Source organism: Microplitis mediator, chromosome 8 (assembly GCF_029852145.1).
Source record: "Microplitis mediator isolate UGA2020A chromosome 8, iyMicMedi2.1, whole genome shotgun sequence".
NCBI classification, from domain to species: Eukaryota; Metazoa; Arthropoda; class Insecta; order Hymenoptera; family Braconidae; genus Microplitis; species Microplitis mediator.
This window is the reverse complement of record NC_079976.1, coordinates 5,485,834-5,508,073: the sequence shown is the minus strand read 5'-3', so window position 1 is coordinate 5,508,073 and position 22,240 is coordinate 5,485,834. Positions and strand designations below refer to the sequence as shown.

The 22,240-nt window shown below is 28.6% G+C and overlaps 1 protein-coding gene across 2 annotated transcripts; it reads left to right on the top strand.

The window, feature by feature from the left end:
• Positions 1–719: 719 nt before the first annotated feature.
• Positions 720–21,464, top strand: LOC130672718 (voltage-gated potassium channel subunit beta-2). 2 transcript variants are annotated; one of them, XM_057477419.1, is made up of 10 exons: positions 720–1,649; positions 3,159–3,405; positions 5,884–6,107; positions 12,564–12,780; positions 16,377–16,504; positions 16,722–16,928; positions 17,035–17,129; positions 17,321–17,377; positions 18,979–19,206; positions 20,651–21,462. In XM_057477419.1, the coding sequence occupies exons 2-10, from the start codon at positions 3,287–3,289 to the stop codon at positions 20,750–20,752; spliced, it is 1,377 nt and encodes a 458-aa protein (XP_057333402.1). In that variant the 5' UTR covers positions 720–1,649; positions 3,159–3,286; the 3' UTR covers positions 20,753–21,462. The 2 variants fall into 2 exon arrangements, with proteins under 2 accessions (XP_057333402.1, XP_057333403.1); XM_057477420.1 differs by lacking the exon at positions 16,722–16,928 and having other exon boundaries at positions 20,651–21,464.
• The last annotated feature ends 776 nt before the right edge of the window (positions 21,465–22,240 follow it).

Genomic DNA, 22,240 nt, shown 5'->3' with positions numbered 1-22,240 from the left:
GAAGCGAATGTCGGCAATAACGAACGTTGATCATGTTATAAAAAAATGAATATAATATAACATAATAAAGTTTAACAGAACGTCAAGTAGAAAAGGCCCAATGAGTGCAGACAGAGCTGTGTTTTAAAAGTGTTAGTAGAGTGTGCAGTGTGCGACGGTGTGGCACGCGCGTCAGCGTTTGGATCTGCAATGCGGCGTTGCCGGTGAATCCGTTGGTTCGTCGAGCAAATACCCTGGCCTCTCCACCTCAAGGGGGTCCGTTTGACGATACGACAACTTTAATGACTTAGATGACTACCACTAACTAAAAAAATAAAGACTAAACCTAAATAATCATAATCATCATACGAATTTTTTTTTCCACCCCTAAATTGATAATTCGATATCTGCATAAATGCGTTAAGTTTTGTACATCAATATATATATACATATATTCATACATATATACATCTATATATATAGATATATATATGTAATTAAAAGAAAGATAGAAACTATAAGTGAGTGAATAGAGTCGATCCATGCGCTGGATGCAGACAAGTCATGCGCCCTTGCAAAATCCCCCTACCTATTTTACCTTGAATAACTATCTCTCTTGCACTCCTTTGCAAACTAATCTTACTCTTTACCCCACTAAAATCGAGCCCCTCCCCTCTTACGACATGAACAAACCAACCACCCCCTGATACGGTACCTGAAGACCGCGCAGTGTTGCCTACCGTGGCAGGGAGCACAACACTTGCCGTTTAAAAATAATTATTATTTTTACTAATTCTTTACGTTAATATATGTATATTTGTGTATTCTATGTGTTACTAATATAAGAATAATAATAACAACAATTATTTATTTATTTATCATTAATAAATTATTTTTCATAAATAAAATGACGGCTGTAAATAAATCTGGATTTTTTTGTATATATTTTTTATGGGCAACGTTCGAGTGGTGAAAAAACATTGACGTTAAAATATATATATATAGATATATATATATTGGTGCCGCAGTCACGATATTGTTTATTTAGTTGTACATAATTTAAAAAAAAAAGTCTATTATATTTTGAAAATTAAGATGACGTGGGATACGTGACGTGCGGACGTCGTCTTAATTATTTTGTTGTGATTATTATGAACTGTTGCAATTATTATTATTATTATTATTGGCATAATGTACAGGAGTTAAAGTACCGAAAACTTTAAATGGTTTGTTGTACGGCTAAGAGTGTCACGCGCTACCAAATGTCTATTGTTCTTTGACGGTTTGTTGGTGAACGTGTTGTCATACATTAAATATATTAATTATTCATGTTAATTATTATCATTACTACGGTCATTGTTATATAGTAATAATAATATTATTATTATTATTATTATTAGTAAAAATCATTAGTTAAATTTATCACATATCCGACTCATATCGACCAGACTTTATGTAAATAAATAATAAGTGTCCAATGGAATAAAATAATTTAAATAAATAGTATTTATTATAATAAAGTACTTTGATAATTAAATGTGAGTTATTTAAAATAAATAATATTTTATGGGTGCCTCATAATGTTTCAATAAATTAGTGCCTAATAATGTACTTGCAATAAAAAGAAGAGGAGGGATATGATATTTTGAATTCGTTATCTTAATAATTGGGTATGTAATTTTTATTTATAATTATTAAGGGGGGAGGGGTCAAGTAAAGTACTGAAGAAAATTTTCAGTAAATTTATTTTAAATTTTATGATAAATCATTTTTTTGAATTTGAAAAAATTTTGAAATGAAATTTAGTAAAGAAAAAAATTTGAGAATTGGAAAAAAATAAATTTTATTTACTGAAAAATTGTAAATTTTGAGAAAATTTTTGACTCCTGTATTATTGAGATGAATTATTTTATTGATGAATAAAAAATATTGGAATTTGAATTTTATTTTTCAGTTGATTTGAAAATATTTTCCGTATCAAATATTTTGAAGTTTAATATGACCTAAATTTTTTCACCCGCAACGATTCAATTTTTTCTTCTTTATTGTGTTTTAAAACTAGGACCGACATTTTTTAAATAATTCAATTTTATTAGTTTTATAAATAAATTGTCGCATTATATTCAGGTATTGATTTACTGTTTACTGTTTAGAAGCTATATTTAACACTGTGTTGTATAATAACATATTTGAGCAGCGATGATTTGAATTTACTAATGAGTTATCAAGATGTTGTGTATGTAAATATTTATAGTAGTAATTTAACAGAGTAAATGTGATAACAAATACATAAATTATTTACATATTTTGTAGGGAGGTGCGAATTGTATTCGAATTCTCTCAAGTATTTGTCAGATATCGAATTATTCAAAAAATTTTTGCATTTTTTGATTAAATTTCGAACATTCGGTTTGAGAATTGAACACAAAATTTTTATCTAACTTCTGATAAATCATGAAAAATTTACGAATAATTTGAAATTTTATGAATTTTTCGGATATTTCAAATTATTCGTAATTTTGAATAATTCGCGCCTCTAATAGTTTGAAATTAAATTTTTCGTAACGATAAATATTTACATCGTAATTTTATTTTCACTATTATCAATTAAAAAAAAATCTCATTAATTATATAAAAAAATTTTTTTTATCACAAACTAAAATACATCAGATTAAAATCGTGGGCCTAGATAGTTACCAAGTAATAAATCTTTCTCGTTCAATGTCAAAAGTTAATTGACCCTTTATTACTGCAGTAGTTCGTTCTCTATAATAAAATTTAATTAACTTCTATATTTATTTATATCCTTTATAAATTCAGTTTCTTTTTCAAACAAAGTATAAAAAAAGAATCTAAATAATTCTTAAATTTTAATTCTATTTTATTTAAGAATTTCAAAATTAATTTATGGGTCAACTTTCGGTCAATGTCCCAAAATAATAATGAGACACAATTTGAATTTTTTTTACTATATAATCAAAGAATGGTTTTGAATCCATGTTCAAAAAAGTCTCAATTTTTTTTTTGGGTGGGGGTCAAAATTACCCTTGCCCATGACAGAACTAAAGTAAGCGAAGTTGACTGAAATTATTATTACATGAATAAAAAAAATGTATTTGTCATAAAATGAAATTGGTGATAGTAAAAGTATAATAATAATTGTATATTTATTTAAATAGATCCGTGGTGATTTAAACTGCGGAGTTTGGGGCAATTGGATGTAATTAAAAACGAATGTGCATACCACTACTGAATTGTAAGCACGCGCTGGTGCACGTTAGCAGAATCACAGCCGTTAGAATTAGTTATGTCACAATTAATGCTATGCAATCTTGCAAATACTTCAACTGCGGGAAATGATACCAATAATAACGCAAGTAGCAGTATGGAGGACGACGACTCATATCCACTGCCCACTATTTATCGGTAATTTATTATTTTAATTATTAAATATTCAAAAATGCAATTAAATTTTTTAAAATTTTAATTGCAAATTGAAACTGAAAATTTTGAATTATAACAAGAAAAGTTAATTGAATAAAAAATGTGGTTTATTATTTTCTCAAGATGTCATTTTTTTTTTTTTTTTATTCATATAAACTACATGAAAAATTCAACTCAGTACTACATTACGTACCTCTATTAGAGAGTGAAGTGGATGAAATGAAACAACAAAACAAAAAAAATAAAAGTAAGAACAAATGACGTTCTCACTAGCTCAACAAAGAATAAAGAGCATTGTTCACAATGTAGAGTAGAAAACGTAGAGTAAAAAAAGCGAAAAGTTGAAAAGAAAAAAAAGTAAATAAAAATAATCAAACAAAAAAAAATAAATGTACAAGTGATTCACACTTTCTGGCCTTTTTTTTCATTCAATGTGTTCATATAAAGTGGTTGCAAGATCAAATGTTTTTATGGATTTTTTTTCATAGATTTTTTTTTAAGGTGACAAGTCACGATTTCCTAGAATTTTTTTGGAATTTCTTGGCATGTAACAAGTCCAGATTATCTTGGAAAGTCACAAGTCCTGATTTTCTATAAATTTTTTTGGATCGCGACAAGTCTCGATTTCTTATAGATTTTCTACAAATAATAATAACACAAATTTTGAAAATTATTAGACCCATTCGACATCTGACGCACACGTACTCTAAGAAAAATTGGACCGATTTTGTAGATCGTTGAATTTTTAACATATGTGTGATTTTATAACAGATTATTTTGATGTTAATTCATTTCCTATTTCGAAGAGATAAAAAAAATGAAAAATGGAACGAATACTTTCAAAAAATCAATATAAAGATCCCCGAGTCAAAATTTAGAGCCTATATAGGCCCCTCTAGCCCGAAATAGATACGATTGAGAGCCCTGTAGTCCTCTAGCTCCGACTTTGAACCCAGAGGTCCTAATATTCACTGAGAGGTCCGATTTTCAACCTTCAAGTCCGATTATATTAATCCCGTAATAAATTTCGATTCATTATAATTAAATTATTTGTGATTACATAAAAAATTAAAAATTTTTGAAAATAAATTGTAAGCATCATTTTTTTGACATCCAACGAAATTTATATAAAATTAATTATTATTATTATTATTCCTATATTATTATTAATTTATTATAAAAAATTGAACTATTAACAGCATTTGCTATATATTTTGATAATTTTGATTAAATATATTTCAACCATTGTAAATGCAAATAAAATCCAGAGTAACATAGATTATTATTAATCATAAATTAATAATGCTAATGATTAGGGCCAGGATTTTTGATTTAATTTAAAAATAAGTAATAATTAGTGTGAAATTTTTGATATTACGGGGAAAATATTGGTCTTATGAAAAAAGTTATCAAACAAAAGTTGTAGGAAATTTAATTTTCTAAAAAAAATATCTCCTATAATTTTTTCTTAGGACTAATAAAAAAACCGTAATTTCAAAATTAAGATTTTCATAATTAACAAAATTTTGAATCATTCATTATGAATCTTAATTTTGGAATTACGGTAAAAATATTGATCGTATAAGAAAATCATAAGAGACATTTTTTCAATAAAATTAAATTTCCTACAACTTTTGTTCGAAAAATTTTTTACTACGATCGATATTTTCCGTAATATCAAAAATTTGAACTATTCATTTCAAAAATAAGGCAAAAATCTTGTCCCTACTAATGATATTAATAATATGAATATTATTATTACAATAAAATAGGGCTCAGAGGTTCAAAATAGGATCTTATTTGAATTTCCATCAGATCCTATATTGAACCCTAAAGTGCTGAAGAGGAAATTTGAATCACTTCAGGGACCTAAATTGGACCTAATTTAACAAGGAAACAGACTCTATTTTGAGTCTCCAAGTCCGAAATATATCCGACTTTAGAGGGTTCAAAATGGGCTCTAAATTTCGATTCGGGGAGCTCAAATTTTCAGAATTTTATTTTCTAATATACTACAAAATTTTCCATAGCTGCAAAAAAATTTATTCGAGTTTTTTTAACGCGTTCTAATATATATATATATTTATATGTATTTATAACTTAAGACACCAGTCTAAAATATACTTTGAGCAAGAGGAGGCGCGACAATTGAGACTCAGGGTGTCGGAGTTTAATTGGAGACTTCAAACGACTTGTTATAGTCAGAGCTCTAGGCTGTCGGTTTTACTTTATACTTTAAGCCAAGCATGCCGTGAAAATTTCTGTATTTTTTTTCCATTTTTTTTTTTTTTTCATTAAAGAAAAATCTTTATCAACGACCTATAAAAAATAACATGGTATTTTTATTCACCGCCATAATTGATTTATACTTAACCTCGTTTTGTTAAAATAAAAAAATAAAAAGTTTTTTAACTGATGGTGTTGGAAAATGTCTTTAACAATCGCACGGTATTATTGTAGGTGTCGTGCTCCTATAGCGAGTCTTGATTGTATGGAAGAGTTCAATGGTAGTAACGGTGGTGCAGACTCAGGGATTCATTGTAGTACAACGCAGCAAGGTACAAAAGAACAACTACTGACGAGTTGCATAACGTCCCAGAGCCAACGTTCACAACATCCATCCCCGGGTATTCGTTACCGCAACTTGGGTAAAAGTGGTCTCCGTGTTTCTAACGTTGGGTTAGGTAAGAATTTATATATTATTTACTTTATTTTTCATTTATATTTACAAGACTTGGCTGTTAATTAAAACAGTAATACTATATATATCTTATTTATATAAATATATATAAGAGCGAGGTATTCTGGACAAAAAAAAAATTTTACCGCAAATTTTATGGTCGCTGTCATTTTAACTTGACTTTGAAAGCAATAGAACTAATTGAGGTAAGATGGGGCGCGTAAAATTTTTTTTTTAGCTTCAGGTTCTCATTGGCCTGGAAATTTTTTTTTTTTTATCAAAATTACTATAAAATGATGAGAAGTTTGTTGAAACTAAATTTCACTAGATGGTTAAAAGCCTGTAGAATTAGTAAACTGTTTAGTCCTTCCATTGTGTCGGTTTTCCTCTAAATTATTTAATTGCACACCTCAAGCGCGAAGAGTTGGGTGCGCTCTACCCTCGCTAAAACATTTTGTAAGATATACTCACTTTAAGGTAGTGTTTAAAATGAAAATTAAGAGAAGTTTCGCTTAAATCCTTTGAAAAATCGTTCCACGCAACAGCTACCTTAATCATCTGCACCGATTTTACACTGCACTTGTTTGGTATCAAAAGTATACTACTAAGAAGATACTCTAATAAATAAACCTGACATTATTTTAAATCGCTCGATATACGGATTATATTTAACACGTGTTAACACGATATCTTTCGAAAGACTTCATAAATTAACCAGATTATTTATTTATTAGCTTGTGATTTTTATGCACTGAGAGAACAATTTATTTGAGCCAAATAATTAAATACCATGAAATAGAGCCTTTTTTTTAATAATGTCATAATTTTTCATAATTTTCGTCAAAAATATGTGTATTAAATTCAACAATTTTAATAGAATTTAACATAATTATATTTTGTTGAAACTCTGCTCGCTAAAAATGAAATAGTGAACTTCACTGTGAATTAGTCGATAGTCAAACTTCGCTATTCCTATAGTAATTATACATTATACCAGTGGTATACTTATATATATATGCGCTGTAAAAAAAATTTGGTGTGAATATGATTCCGGAGGACGTTATACGTCAGCTCGGTGTGAATTGACGGTGTGAAATTTTCTTGCATGGAGAAATTCTTCTCGTCTGAAACGCTATAGTGTCACAGTAAAACCGGTTCATGTTGACCACACGGTAAGAAATATTTTGCGAATATCACTGTGCCAGTATGGGCGTGAACGCCATACTGTATGGTATCGAAGATTTTTATAGGTTATAAAATTGTATGCATAGATGATTCAACCATTGCGGGAATAGTAACATTGGCAATAGTTGTCGCGGACGCCGCAATGTCAGTATGGCCGTCAGGCCCATACTGCGTTGCCGTATCCACATTGCTTCTGGTCGATAAACCTAGTCTAACGACATCTATATAGTTTTGGTGGTAATACGATAGTATACATTGATTGACACGCCAGAAATTATGGCGGGAAAAACTAGTAGCATTGTGCCCTCGGCATTGTAGTATGGGTCTCAGGGCCATGCTGTTTCGCCGTGCCTGCTATGCATACGTGTCAGCAATACAATAGCTCCAGTACTATACAGTATAGTAAATAACGCCATACTTCTGGGACTCATTACAATACTGTCTTGGAATATTTCACATACTATTTTAGTATCTGTCTTGAGACCATACCAGCATGGTGTTGAACGCCATGCATTTCTTACCGTGCACCTGCAGAAATTAAAATAAACACATGGAAAAATAACTATGGTCATAGTAAAATTGACAACGATAATATCACAAATAATTGTAACCATGAAAATTTTACTGTGGCCATATCAATTTTTTCACGTGTTTCTTTGAATTTCCGTCAAATGACCACCATGGTCCGGCTTTACTATGACACCATAGCATTTAAAATGAGAATAATTTATCTGTGGACTCAAAAATTTTTACAGTATAGCTGTTTCTCAGTACATATTCACTAATTCGCAGTGAATTTCACTTAACTATTTAATTTTTAGAGAGTACACTAATCGCTTCTTCCAAATTATGATTGCCTGTATCCTCTATTTGTTGAATAACTTCTCCGAGATGTTAATGACTATTCTAGTAGTTAATTCTAGTAACAGCAGTCTAAATTATTCATTAAATTACGACATAATTTATTTCATGATCATACTTACTGATTTGATAACATCTGATAATGCTATCGTACGTTGAACAAACACTTTACTGTTTAGTTACATCGTGTAGTAATTAAGTGGTAGTTTATACTACAGTAAGTATACATTGTGATGTATAATACGGATGAGACGGATTTGTACACAATGATGTGAAATAACCGTCATTTTTAACATTCAGCCACATCTCGAGAAATGGCTCGTCAATTGACGTCAAAAATTTTTATGATACTGAAGCTGGCCGACGTCTAATAATTTTTGGATTCTTTTAAAAATGATAAATTAAAAAAAAAAAATATTTTGAAAAATTGCACCTATAGTTCTTTAAATTTTCTACACGTGCATTTTTTTAGTTTTTTTTTTTTTTTTTCAATTAAATTGTGGAAAAAAAATTCGAAAACTGTTAATTGTCTGCTAACTTCAGGATCACAAATTTTTGGTAAAATTTTTTCCGAGACAATTGAATGTACAAAAAGTTGTAATTATCAGTAAACTGCAAGTCGTATCACTCGACACAACGTCCGATTTGTGTATTTAAAAAATTTTGTTTTTGAATATTTAAAAAAAATTGATATCTAAATTTTTAATTATCAAAATATCGAAATTGCATAAATTGGAAAATTAATGAATTTGAAATTGAGTGTAATATAAAAAATTTTTTAAACTTTTGGTACAAAAAAAAATTATATTACACTAAAAGCTTTTTTTTATAGGAATAAAAAAATTTCTGTTGATTTTCTAAATGTTATTTTTTTATCTTTTACTTTCTTAGTTTTGAGATAAGAGGAAGAAGTATCGATTGAAAGTTGTAAAAGCGTAAAGTCGCTTTAGAAAGCCCCCTGTGCAATATATTTTTTATTTTTCTCCATGTCTTTATTTAGCTTCCTATCTTTATTTTTATTATTATCATTTTTTATTTCCCATTTCATATATAATGAACAGAATATTGTTTGAAATGAAGTTTAATTTAAAATATAAAATTCAATTGGTAAATTCTTTTGAAATTTATTATTTCAAACGCGTACATAGCATGTATGTAATACATGTGTATGTATGTGTATTATCAAATGTACAATAATGTCACATAGTTCTCTATAATATTGAATTTTTTTTTTCGTTTTTTTACTTGTCAATAAAATTAACTTTGAATATTGGCATCTACTTTCATTTTTATCGCTTTGACAAGTATTATATACAAACTACTGTTCTAACTATATTTAAACAAATGTTACTTTTTATTTTATTTCTTATACAATAGTATCGATATTTATTTTTAATAAGACCATCAAACCACAAATTTATTTATTTTATTATTATTATTCCCTGCTATTATGATATTTTTTTACTAAAAGAAAAAGAAAAAATGACAGAAATAATTTGAAAATTTATTGGATCTCTGATTAGCGATTGCGATTAAGAACAACAGAAATCGATTATTTTCCTCATAAATTGAAAAGAATTCAACCCGTCAAATAAAAAATTCGGATTTAAGTCTCAAAGTTCTCGATTAGGTTTTTGAGGATCAATTTAGAATTTTAAGATTGACAACAGTACAGAAAGTTATCCTAGTTTAGTCCTCAAAGTAGTAGTTAAGACCTATTTTACCACTTGAGGACTAAATTGGAAGAACAAATCTGAATTAGTGTTTCAAAATATTCAAAACATGAAGGAATAATTTTATCCACATTTGAACCTCAAAAGTCTCATTCGACGTATTCTCTCCCTTCTCTTTTCATCTAAAATTTTTAAAAGTCCGAAGTATAACTTTTCATTCGTTGAGGATTTTGAGGTCATACTTATAATTTAAAATGGATAAATTATTCGCATTTAGACCTCATAGTTCTCATTGAGGGTTTTGAGTACTAAAGTAGAGTTACTTTCTGGGCGGCTAATAAAACATCAAAGGAATTGACGCTTTCGAGGACTAAACAAGAATTTGTTTTGTGACTCAGGAATAGAAAAATAATCGATTTTTTATTATTCTCATTAGATTTAAACCGAAATTCCTAGCGGGGGATATTATACACAGTAAAGAACGAATCGTCAAAGTGTTAAAAAAAAGCGTAGGTTAAAATTCTGTGTGTTAAATTTTTAACACTTTTGTGTGTCAATTTAACACACAGTATTCATCTTGTTTGAACTATCGCAATCGATTAATTTTTTAACACACGAAAATTTTATTTTATTCGAAAGTAACACTTTTTATATGTTACTGTCAAATCAACACACAAAATGTGTTGAGAATTTTATGAAAAATAATGTCGAGCATCACAAAAGAATTCTTGGAAAATTTTTACTTTCAACATATGCGTATGTAACTTTTTTAACACTCACAACATGTTAAAATAACATGTAAGTAAGTGTAAAACGTTCGTTTTACACACGATATGTGTTGATTTTGACGGATCCTTTTTTACTGTGAAAGATTTTCGAAGAAGGGAAAAAATTTGTTTTTTCAAATTCTGAACTGGAAACGAAGTGAAAATTCACACCTAATTTATTGCAATATAATAATTAAATTAATTATCATTATACGTAATATTATGAAGTTTATGATGATAAATTAAACTATGTGTAACATTTGACCCGTGATTGACAGACGTGTGGCATCATCCGGATACCAGAGGATTAATTTGACCTAGTTGATAATTTCTACCACGAATTTACATATAAATGTATTTTCCTATCACACCAAAATTATATTTTATTAATTACTACTATTTTAAAACCTATTGAAAATTTCACTTTCTATTTTATCAATTATTTTTACGTCATTTTACATTTTGTTTATACACATAAAAAATGATTATTTGGCGCGAAAAATATTTCGTATAATAAATTGAAAACAAAAAATTTCATAGGACTAGTAAAAATTTTCTTGAGGCCAGTAGACACCTTTTGCGACAAGAAATTTTGTTTTCTGTGTATACACTGTAAAAACCTGGTCAATTCAAAGTCATTGCGGATTTTATTTAAATCCTTATTCACTCAAATTCGGAGTTTTAATTTTAAAATTAACTCTTTTTAGAAGTGAATTTTACTCCGATCCGGATTTTCAATATTAAATCAAACTCCTCTTCGAAGTGGATTTCATAAATGAACAGTCATCCGCTTCGGATTCACTCCGAATTTACTCTGCGTTCACTCCGCTACTTTTTTACAGTGTAAACAATGAAACTACCAATTTAAATCATAGAAAATTTTCACATTCAATCACTTGCGACATTCAGTTTAATAATTCGATTATAGCCAATCAATACACAACAGATTTAGCAATACCAAAAAAAAGACAATAAATAATCATATTTTTCCAAGGAAATAATACAAACCCAATTTCAAATTATCGGTTATAGTTAATCAATTGTAAAAATAAAGTTCAGTTTTCAATAATGAAAAATTAAAAGTTTTGTATTTTTATTTTTTTCTTCTCTAATATTCAATAACTAATCAATTGGTAGCTTATTATATTATCCGAAATATATCTCGAAAAATTCAACTTTTATATAGATACTATATCTATATACAATATGAATAGTCAATCAAAAGTTTCAATAACTTTGTTAAACTCAATATAATTTTTTTTCAATTATTTATTTCCCAACTTTTCATCTCTGTTTGTATTTTATCTTAAATCCCAGTACTTGATACTTTACTCCTATTTATTGTTGGATTGATTGAAAATATATATATATCTAATATCTATACATATATATTACATGTATACAAATGAAAACAATTGAAAGTTTTGCAATATATACATGAGTATTTCGGCATGAAAAAAAAAAACCATTAATCCTCAAAGTTTAAATTTTTACGCGCGAATTTGTTTGGGCTCCGGTATTTTTAAATGGAAAAATAAAAAATATTTATTTCTGAGACGTGGAATCACAATGGCTTATAATCACCCATGTATGAAGGTATTGAAAATTTTAACAGCTGTCAATATTTGAGATAAAATAACAATAGATTTCAAGTATCAATAAATCCAATAATCATGTAATGACTTTTGAATATACCGAACTACATTGAAGTAGGTTAGAAATATTGAGAGGATAAACCACTCGAATTTGTATGTATGCATCATCTCTATCAGAGGTGAATCAATACGAGTATCTGGTACTTGATAAATATAGAGTGTGTGACATGTATGGATATCCATATGTATGTAATAGAGACCAATAGACAGAGATATAGGCATAGATATTGTCAATAATATAATGTAGTAATATATATATATATATATATATATATATACATATGTATACCGAGAAATGTTCTCTTTGGTGTTAATGCAGGTACATGGACAACATTCGGTGGGTTGGGTGGATGCACTAGTGAGGAAACTGCAGAAGCCATTGTGGCCTTGGCCTATGACAGTGGTATCAATGTGTTCGACCTTAGCGAAGCACACAGTGGTCATAGGGCTGAAATCCAACTTGGTCGGATTCTCTTACGACGCGGCTGGAACCGCTCCAGCTACATTGTCACCACTAAAATATACTGGAGTACCAAGTAAGTTACGGTATTAACATTAACTGTCCTTGAAATTGCTACACTAATACGATACTATGCACTTAATTAATCATCAAATGTACTGTACATGAACCCACACATATTTTGGATTTGTGCAATAACTCAAAATAAATTTATTACTGGATCATTTACAATTTTATAAAGTGCAGCTTTAATGAGAAAAACTTTTATGAATACACTAGAAAATTTTCGGAGCGGATGACTTTTTATTTATTCGTTCTCCTTGGGGTGAATTTTAGACCGAAGGGGAGTTTTGGAAAATATTAATTTAAAAAAAAAAATTACTCATTCATAGGAAGTAGGTCTGCTGTATTTTGACATTTGTATTGAGCGAATTATGTTTCTCATTAATGGTCATTTCTTTTAAATATTAATTTATTCAACAAAACTCTCTGGACTAAAGTCAATGCGGATTGAAATCAGTCTGCTCAAAAAAAATCCGTATTTCACTCCGCATGTGGAGGTTTTTTTTCCAAAACTCTAGAACTCCGAGTAATGGAGTAAATTCTGACCCCCCCCCCCCCCGCCCGATTTTTTACTGTGTACGTTGTATGCACGGAAAAAAAGTTGATCAATTTCTCATAATCTGTCATTGTGTTCATTCTTTATATACACGGAGAAAAAAATATTGTTCCTCGAACGATCTAAAGTGTAGCAACTCGTAGATCGTTACCACAACAATATGTATACTTATGGTAACAATACCGTATCGTTCCTGTAACTATCTATTAGATAGCTGTGAGCCCTATACGACTTTCCGTAGTCGCCACCTCACACGGGACCACCTAACCTATTTCAGCATTCATTTCCGCGTCTATTTTGTGTATCGGGTATAATTGTTGCTAGCCGATGCTTAATATATAAAATATTTTATTTAATCAAAATTATTTATTTATCATTTATTTATTAATGATAAAGATTTTTGAATGTCTCATATCATTTGCAACGCACGTGACGTCAGATAAGGCTCCTAACGATTTAGCTGTCAGAACAATACGGTATAGGTCCCAGAGCTATCTACCGTATTGTTGTCAGAACGATACAGTAGATCGTTGCAGTAACAATCTAGTAGATAACTTTTTCGTATTGTTACTGTAACTATACAGTATACTTCTCAGAACAATATTTTTTTTTCCGTGTATATTCACAAAGTTCGCAGAAAAGTGGACAATAGAATGTAAATCAAAATACTAATTGTTAATTTATTGCGACGTTTCGGTCATATATTTGACCTTCATCAGGCATCTAAATTTTAATTACAAAACACATGTAAAAAAAAATGTTATAATAACCAATAAGATGTTTACATGTAAAACATATTTACCTCAACGTTGATCAATTTTTTTCAAAGAATACTTTTGTATCGATCCTTTTTCAATTTCGTTGACCCAAGAGCTTTTTACAATAATTTCTCTTCAAGTTACTTATCAATCTCAGAATCACACTTTTTACTTCAACAACAAAAATTTCAAGAAATTCTCTAATTGGTTTTAAAAAAAAATACAAAAAAAAACGGTTCAATTTTTGAAATTTTTTAGAAAGTCCATTTTACGCCTCATTTAAGATTTTCATTATTGTACAATTATTCGCTTGTCGTAATTAGTATTTACAATGTAACATGAAATATATATTGATACAAACATGCTGCGCGTATAACTATTTAAATATTGACACAACACCACCAGTCTAGAATGAACACTTAGAAAAGCAAATTTACTTAGCTATTTTATAAACGATCAATAAATCTTTGCATCTAAATAGCCGTCAACTTAATAATTATTCGTCTATTATTATTGTTTTCATATTTACATAGAAAATCACGACTACACTTGAACTTAAATTCCAGAAGAGTAATCAGCTGTGTAATCAGTTAAACTAAATATGTCATGTGAAAAATTTTCATTACAATAATCACAATCATAAGTCATGTATACTTATTACTTTCAAGACCTTGATCTAAATTTAATTATTTTCTAATCATATCTATCAAAAATCTATTGTAATTTATACATTGATAAGATTACTATTGATTATCTCTTGTAACTTTTTTTTTTTTACACTTAATTATACTTGAATAATATACATAATTAGAATTTGAAGTGGAAAATTTTATAATTTTTGCTTACCGCGCACTTGACTTTCGAAACCGGGGCAAGATGAGACACTTGAGCGAGTAATTAATTCCACGGCTTTCAAGCATTGAAGTCAATTCAATTCCATTTTTTTCTAACAAATCTATCATTATTTTATAAAAATTTTTTTCAAGGCCTAATGAGGTTAAAAAAAAATTATGGATTTTTTTTTTTGCCGTCTTAATTACCGTTTCTTCCACTTTTCTCATATTTAATTAAACAATAATGATTTTTCAAAATAGTTAATACTAAAAAAAAATTTTTAGATACCCCATTTTACCCCAAGTACTTCGTGTTAGTTAAAAATTTATAGTAACCACAAAATAAATAAAAAGTATTCATAAAAACTATTTTTGTTTTCAACAAATTTTCGGGGTAACCCATCGCGCTGTAAAAAATTTTCCTCTTGAACGCAAATTAAATCCGGAGTAAATGCGAAGCGGATGTTTTTATTTATTTAATCTCCTCAGAGTGAAATTTACTCCAGAGTGAGTTCATTTTAATATTAAAACTCCAGATCGGAGTGAATTCAGATTGAAAGAAAATTCAGATCACTGGAGTAATTTTTTTTTAATTTCGCAACGAAGTGAATTCGGATTACAGTCGACTACTCATTATAAGTCTGGTCTAACGGACGTAGGGAAAATTTTTCTTGGAATTTCATTTTTCCCACTACTATTTTATTATAAACGACAATTAGGCATAATTTTGAAAATTTCATCGGAGGCTTATACTGGGCTGCCTGTTAAAATCTCAATAGAGTGGTCAAGGGAAAGTTATTTTGGACTCTGCAACTGCTGATTGACCCGTGTAAAAAAATTTTCGTTCATAATGAGTTTAGATTTGAATTTTCTGACGAAGCTCAAATCGTGACAAATATGACTTTCATCATGAATTTACTCCAACTTTTCGTCTAGTAAATCAGTACCAATTATAAAATTAATTTATTACGTCTTGGAATTGGACTTGAGATGACTTTGATAGAAACTTGACTGAATTTTTACTGAATTTAATTTTTTGTCAAATTTATTAATTCAGAAATTACCAATAAACTTCTTCTATCAAGTACTTGATTCACGTAAATCAGTTTTGATTGTAAAATTAATTTAGTAAATGAACTTCGGATCACTTGGATTTAAATTTTACTGAGTCATAATTTCGACGTGTTTAAAGTTCTTGATACAAATTCATGATGAAAGTCATATTTGTATCACGATCTGAGTTTCGAGATGAAATTTATATCTAAATTCATTATGAACAATATTTTTTTACACGGGGAGGGGCTTATTAAGAACAGGCTTATAACGGGTAGTCGACTAAAATAAATTCCGTACTCTCCAAATTCTCTCCCGATTTTTTAGTGCATGCGCCGGTCTCCTCTAAACTAATAATTAAAATTATAAATACAATATATTAACATACAATTGTATGAATGTGTCGTAGAAGTGAGGGCCGAGGTCTATCGAGGAAACATATTATCGAAACCGTTCAGGCGTCCCTATCAAGGCTGCAATTGTCGTATATCGACATTGTCATGATTCACAAGGTCGATCCGATGTGTCCAATGGAAGGTAAGCCAAAATTCTGCGGATGTTCTCTCTACGCAGAACAATCAATAGTATGCAATGCACTAGCGTTGGTCACAGCTGATGACAAAATAGTGTCACAGAAACCACTGACTAAAAAAATTATTAACATTAAATAGTTAATTATTATCTTACCCGTAACCTTTATTTTATCTAGACTTTCTTTAGATCCTTTTTTTTTCGTTGGTATTAATTTTTTTAGAAATCGTACGAGCTATGAATTATGTTATAAATAGAGGATGGGTTATGTATTGGGGTACATCAAGATGGTCGCCAGTTGAGATAATGGAGGCTTACTCGAATTGCAGACAATTTAATTGCGTTACTCCGATAGTTGAACAAGCAGAGTATCATTTATTTTATAGAGATAAACCAGAACTTTATATGCCGGAATTGTACAACAAAATTGGTGATTATTTATAACAGTCACGTATTATTAAGACATTAAATAAAACTAATTACAACTTTGTCTTAAAGTTATTCTAAAGTATTAGATCTTCTCAATTGGCTTCCAGGCGTCGGTTTGATGGCGTGGTCAACCGTTACGATTGGTATGGTTTCAAAACCCGATGACTGCGGAGTTTCTTTTCTTTCAAGATCTTCGTATAAGGTAAAAATATATATATATATATATATTAGAACTTTAGTTATTAATTTACTTTATGTCCATATAAATTGTACGTGCAATTGATTTAAGTTTAAAAGTTTTATTCTTGGGTTATTATTATTATTATTATTTTTTTTTCATCCCCATGAGAAATGATATGATTTTTATTTTTATTTCTTGTGGTTTACTTGCAGAATAAATACTCGTCGTTTAGTTGGACGGAGGATGAAACACAGTCATTATACAAAGAAGTATATTATTTATTTGTTTTTATTGTTGCTATTTGTTATTAGTCTTTCCATTAAACTTTTTTTTTAGAGTTAAAAATTTAAAAAGTTGATTAGTAAATTTTAAATTATTAAATTTATTTTTTAAAATAACATTGCGTAAATATGGGTATTAGATATTTATATATATCGATCCTTTTTCTCATACTTTAGTAATGTTCAGTCATCAGTAAATTACTGCGAATTCTTGCTCGGGCCGTGTATTCGTTTGCTGTTACTCCTTAATGAAAGATTGTGATGTTTTTGTAGTCCGTTAAAATCCATGAAAAAATTATGAGATCCATAGAAATGCATGGAAAAAATTTTCTATATCGATTATTTCATATAGAAGTTCGGGTAAAATCCATAGAAACCTACACTCAGAAAATTAAATGATAGGAATTATCATCTAGTGATGGTAAAATTTTAACTATCAATCCGATAGTAGTGAATATTATCTAGATGATTGTATAAATCATCTAGATCGTAATAATATTAATTACAATCCCTGATAGTAACTGATAGTAACTGTTATCATCCTGATGGTAATTTTTACCATCCTGATAATAATCGTTACCATCCTGATATTATTATCTCTATTAAAAAAATTTATAACACTATCTTCGCATTTAAAAACTTTCGAATCATTCTAGATGATTGGAATTAAAAATTTAGGATAATAAACACAATTACTTAATTTTCTGAGTGTATAACGCTATGAACCCGTGGAAATTCGGCGGAGTTCATAGAAATCTGTAAGGATTAGCCAAAAACATCATGGGAATAATGGACTCTTGTGAATTTCTATCAAAATCCATGAAAAAAATAAAATTCCGTAGAAATGGATAGAAAAATTTTTCTGTATCGATTATTCTTGATTGGAATCCAGGTGACAACCCATAGGAACCCATAATAAGAACCCGTGAGCATTCGGCCACATTAATTATAGAAATCTCTATAGTTTTTAGACACTCATTATTTTTTTCTTGCGTATCTTTCTTCATTCTTGAGTTGTAATTAAATATTTTTCTGCTTAATTGATTATATTCCATTGAATTAATGAATTTAAATTACCAACCGCAGTAACATACGCATCTGCATTAATACCCATACTTACCCTACTTAGAATTATTTTAAAAAATGCATGATTCTATGGAAAGACTACTAGTGATTTAAATAGATAGAAAATTTTTCATTAGTTTTTACCGTAAAATTCATGGGAAAATTTATTATACTAATGTTTTATTTCAATTTATTCATCAGTCGAACTAATTTTTCTAGTTTTTATTTTTTTGTAAAAATTGATTTAATACAAAATTAGTTTTGTTATAATTAATAATTATTCGTTCGTATGAAGAATATTAGAAAAATTATTTTTTTTTAGTTAGTTAAATAATTCAACCCGATTTTTTTTTCAAAATTAATTTACTATAATTTAAGTTACCATTTTTTTTTTTTTTTAATATTTAAAAAATATTTCCCTTTATTTTATGAAAACCCATAGTAGATTTGAACGGTAAATTTTTAATGAAAAATTATATTAGTTTATGAATAATTTTAAAAAATGATGACAATTGTATCTTCAGAGTCGTCGGGATCCACTGACACCTGAAATAAGGGAACGACCAATGGATGAAGAACCACCACGTAAACCATCGGACAAATTACGTGATGTTTGTGCGCTTGCTGATCGATTAGGATGTTCCTTTGGGCAACTGGCAATAGCGTGGTCTCTAAAAAATGAAAGCGTTCAGTGCCTTCTTCTTGGAGCGTCAAATATCGAACAGCTTTATGAAAGTCTACAAAGTCTGCAGGTATTTTTTATTATAATACTCAAAAATAAATAATCTCAATCACTTGAGTTTTAAATAAAACTCTGTTCTATTGAGGTGGAAAAATATTATAATGTCAATATAATGACATTTTAATGTCAAGGTACAGAATATTATTATAATAATAAATTATGACGATGAAGAGCAGGCGTTTTGGAAATTGTGAGCTCAGATTTAAAGATTTTGTTGGTGCAAAAGTTTTAGAGCCAGCTCATAAAAAATCATGTGTCGTATAATGAATTATGTACTCGTGACCAAAATAAGTTTTTATTAAAAATTTTTACTCTAAATTATTAGAGAGTAATTTTGTGACATAAAATGTAGAGCTTATTAGAGAAAAAATATTCAGATATGATCATATATGTTGAAGTATAATCAGATATGAGTTCAGGTACACAATCATCGGGTATGAATTCGAACACGAGCATACATGATCACGTCAGATATATATGAACCATAATCGCGAATGGATTTCTATCACATGATAAATAGAATCTCATATGATCACATAATATATGGAATCACATATAATCATATATGTTCACATATGATCACATAAAATCACACATGGTCATATAAAATCACATGTAGTCATATATAATCACAAATGGCCATATAGAGTCACATATGATCATATGAAATCACATATGACCACATACAATCATATATGGTCATATACAATCACATATGGTCATATAGAGTCACATTTGGTCATATACAATCACAAATGGTCATATAGAGTCACATATGATCATATAAAATCGCACATAGTCATATAGAGTCACATATAATCATATAAAACCGCATATAGTCATATAGAGTCACATATGATCATATGAAATCACATATGGCCACATAAATCACATATGGACATATAAGGTCACATATGATCACATAAAATCTCATATGGTCATATAGAGTCACATATGATCATATAAAATCACATATGGTCATGTAAAATCACATATGGTCATATAAAATCGCATATGAGCATGATCAATTGATTTTATACATGGTCACATATGATCATGCTTGATGAAATCTGATATCATATATGATCTTCCATCATTGAGCCTAATATATATGATTATAAATGGAACCAAAGTAACAGGTAGAGCTTTATACATGATCATACATAATATTATGTACGATCATACACAGTCATATATGATCATAAAAAGTATAATGCCTGATATTATATACAGTCACATATGATGATACATGATCATATCTGTATATACATGACTATAAAATTGTTTGAACTAATGAAAATTTTTGACAAAAAAATCCTAATATGATCCATTTATGATCAGTTTCCAAACCATCTTCTCTTGATCATATTAATTAGACGTAACATTTTTCCATCTGAGAATAAAATTGTAACGGATAAAGAAGTAAATGTACTAAACAATATATATATTTTTAGCTGATACCAAAACTAAATTCAACTATGATGAATGAAATTGAAAGGATACTAGAAAATAAACCGTCCCGACCACCAATGATTTCAACACTAGCGCTCAGATGACAATCGGCAGGCCCCCATGGAAGTGCTGGGGGCAGTATGGATGGAGCTGGCAGTCCTAAAAGTGAAACTGCACAAAGCAATGAACAAGATAAAGAAATGACCAATAAGCTATCATTTTGTGAAATACAATGAATTTTAATAGCAACAAGCACTCTGTGGTGATGTTATACTCAGGGCACCGTGGCAATTACAGGCTTAATGCCCTACCCCAGATTTGTAATTTCGGTATTACTAAATCTATGATCAATAATAATACTTTGTATTGAAAGATGTTACCAAACCCACGACAATATTCCGGGTCACTTGAGGTATTTATAATTATAATAATAATAATAATAACAACTACTGATATTCGAATTTTTAATCAATAATAATAATAATAACAATAATAATAATAATAATGTACACATGTGTATACAGTATTGTCCAAATGAAGATAAATTTTTTTCTTCGCAGTTTTATTTGTAAAAAATAATTTATATGCGCAAACCACTCGATTAATAATAATAATAATAATAATAATAATAATAACGTAAATAAATGAGTACGCAATTTTTCATAAAGGAACAAAAATAATACCGATATTTGTCTTCTTACAATTAAAATAACACGCAAGCAAAATAGTTAGATTAAAAATAATTAAATTATTATGTAGTTTATCGATTATAAATAATAATAAAATAGAACTGGTGATATTATTAAGTTTTGTTATAAAAATAGTTATAATTAAATCAGATACGATTATGATTATTAAATAAATTAAACGCTGCATTTAAATTATTGTAGATATTTAATATGCATTTAAAAATTTGAATTTTAAAAAAAAATAATTGCATAAAAAAAATTTATATAGTTGAAATATCGGGTTTTCATGAAAATAAATTTATTGGGGTAATAATATGGGCACATATATATTTTATATATAAATTGACTAAAGATAAAGTTAAAAAAAAAAACATGATTTGTTTAATATTTTCGCGCTTCATAAAATCTAATTAACTGTCAAAATATTCTATAAAAATTTAAAAAATTAATTATTTTACACTTAAAAATCATTAATTTTTTATTACTAACGAACTTTTGCTATTAAAAGAAAAAAATTTTAACTCATAAATTTTTACGTTTGAAAATTTATCCAATAAAAAATATGTGATTTATATATTTTCCATATATACTGTAAAAAATTTGGAGTGAATTCAAAGTGATTACGGATTTTATTTTAAATCCGAATTTACTCCGTTACCGGAGTTTTAAAAAAAAATCACTCCGCATACGGAGTAAAGGAGGAGTAATTTTGTAGTGAACTGGATTTTATTTAAATCCGCATTCACTCCGATTCAGAGTTTTCATATTAAAATAAACTCCGTCTCGGAGTGAATTTTACTCCGAGGAAAATAAATTTACTCCGGATTTAATCCGCGTTCACTCCGCAAATTTTTTACAGAAAAATCTATACATACTTTAAAAAATATATATAACCCATATTAT

Excerpts from the sequence above, each read along its gene's own strand:
- LOC130672718 (XM_057477419.1), top strand. The coding sequence starts at position 3,287 with ATGTCACAATTAATGCTATGCAATCTTGCAAATACTTCAACTGCGGGA. Across the intron at positions 6,108-12,563 it reads TGTTTCTAACGTTGGGTTAG|GTACATGGACAACATTCGGT; the intron begins GTAAGAATTTAT and ends GTGTTAATGCAG. Across the intron at positions 19,207-20,650 it reads AAAGTCTACAAAGTCTGCAG|CTGATACCAAAACTAAATTC; the intron begins GTATTTTTTATT and ends ATATATTTTTAG.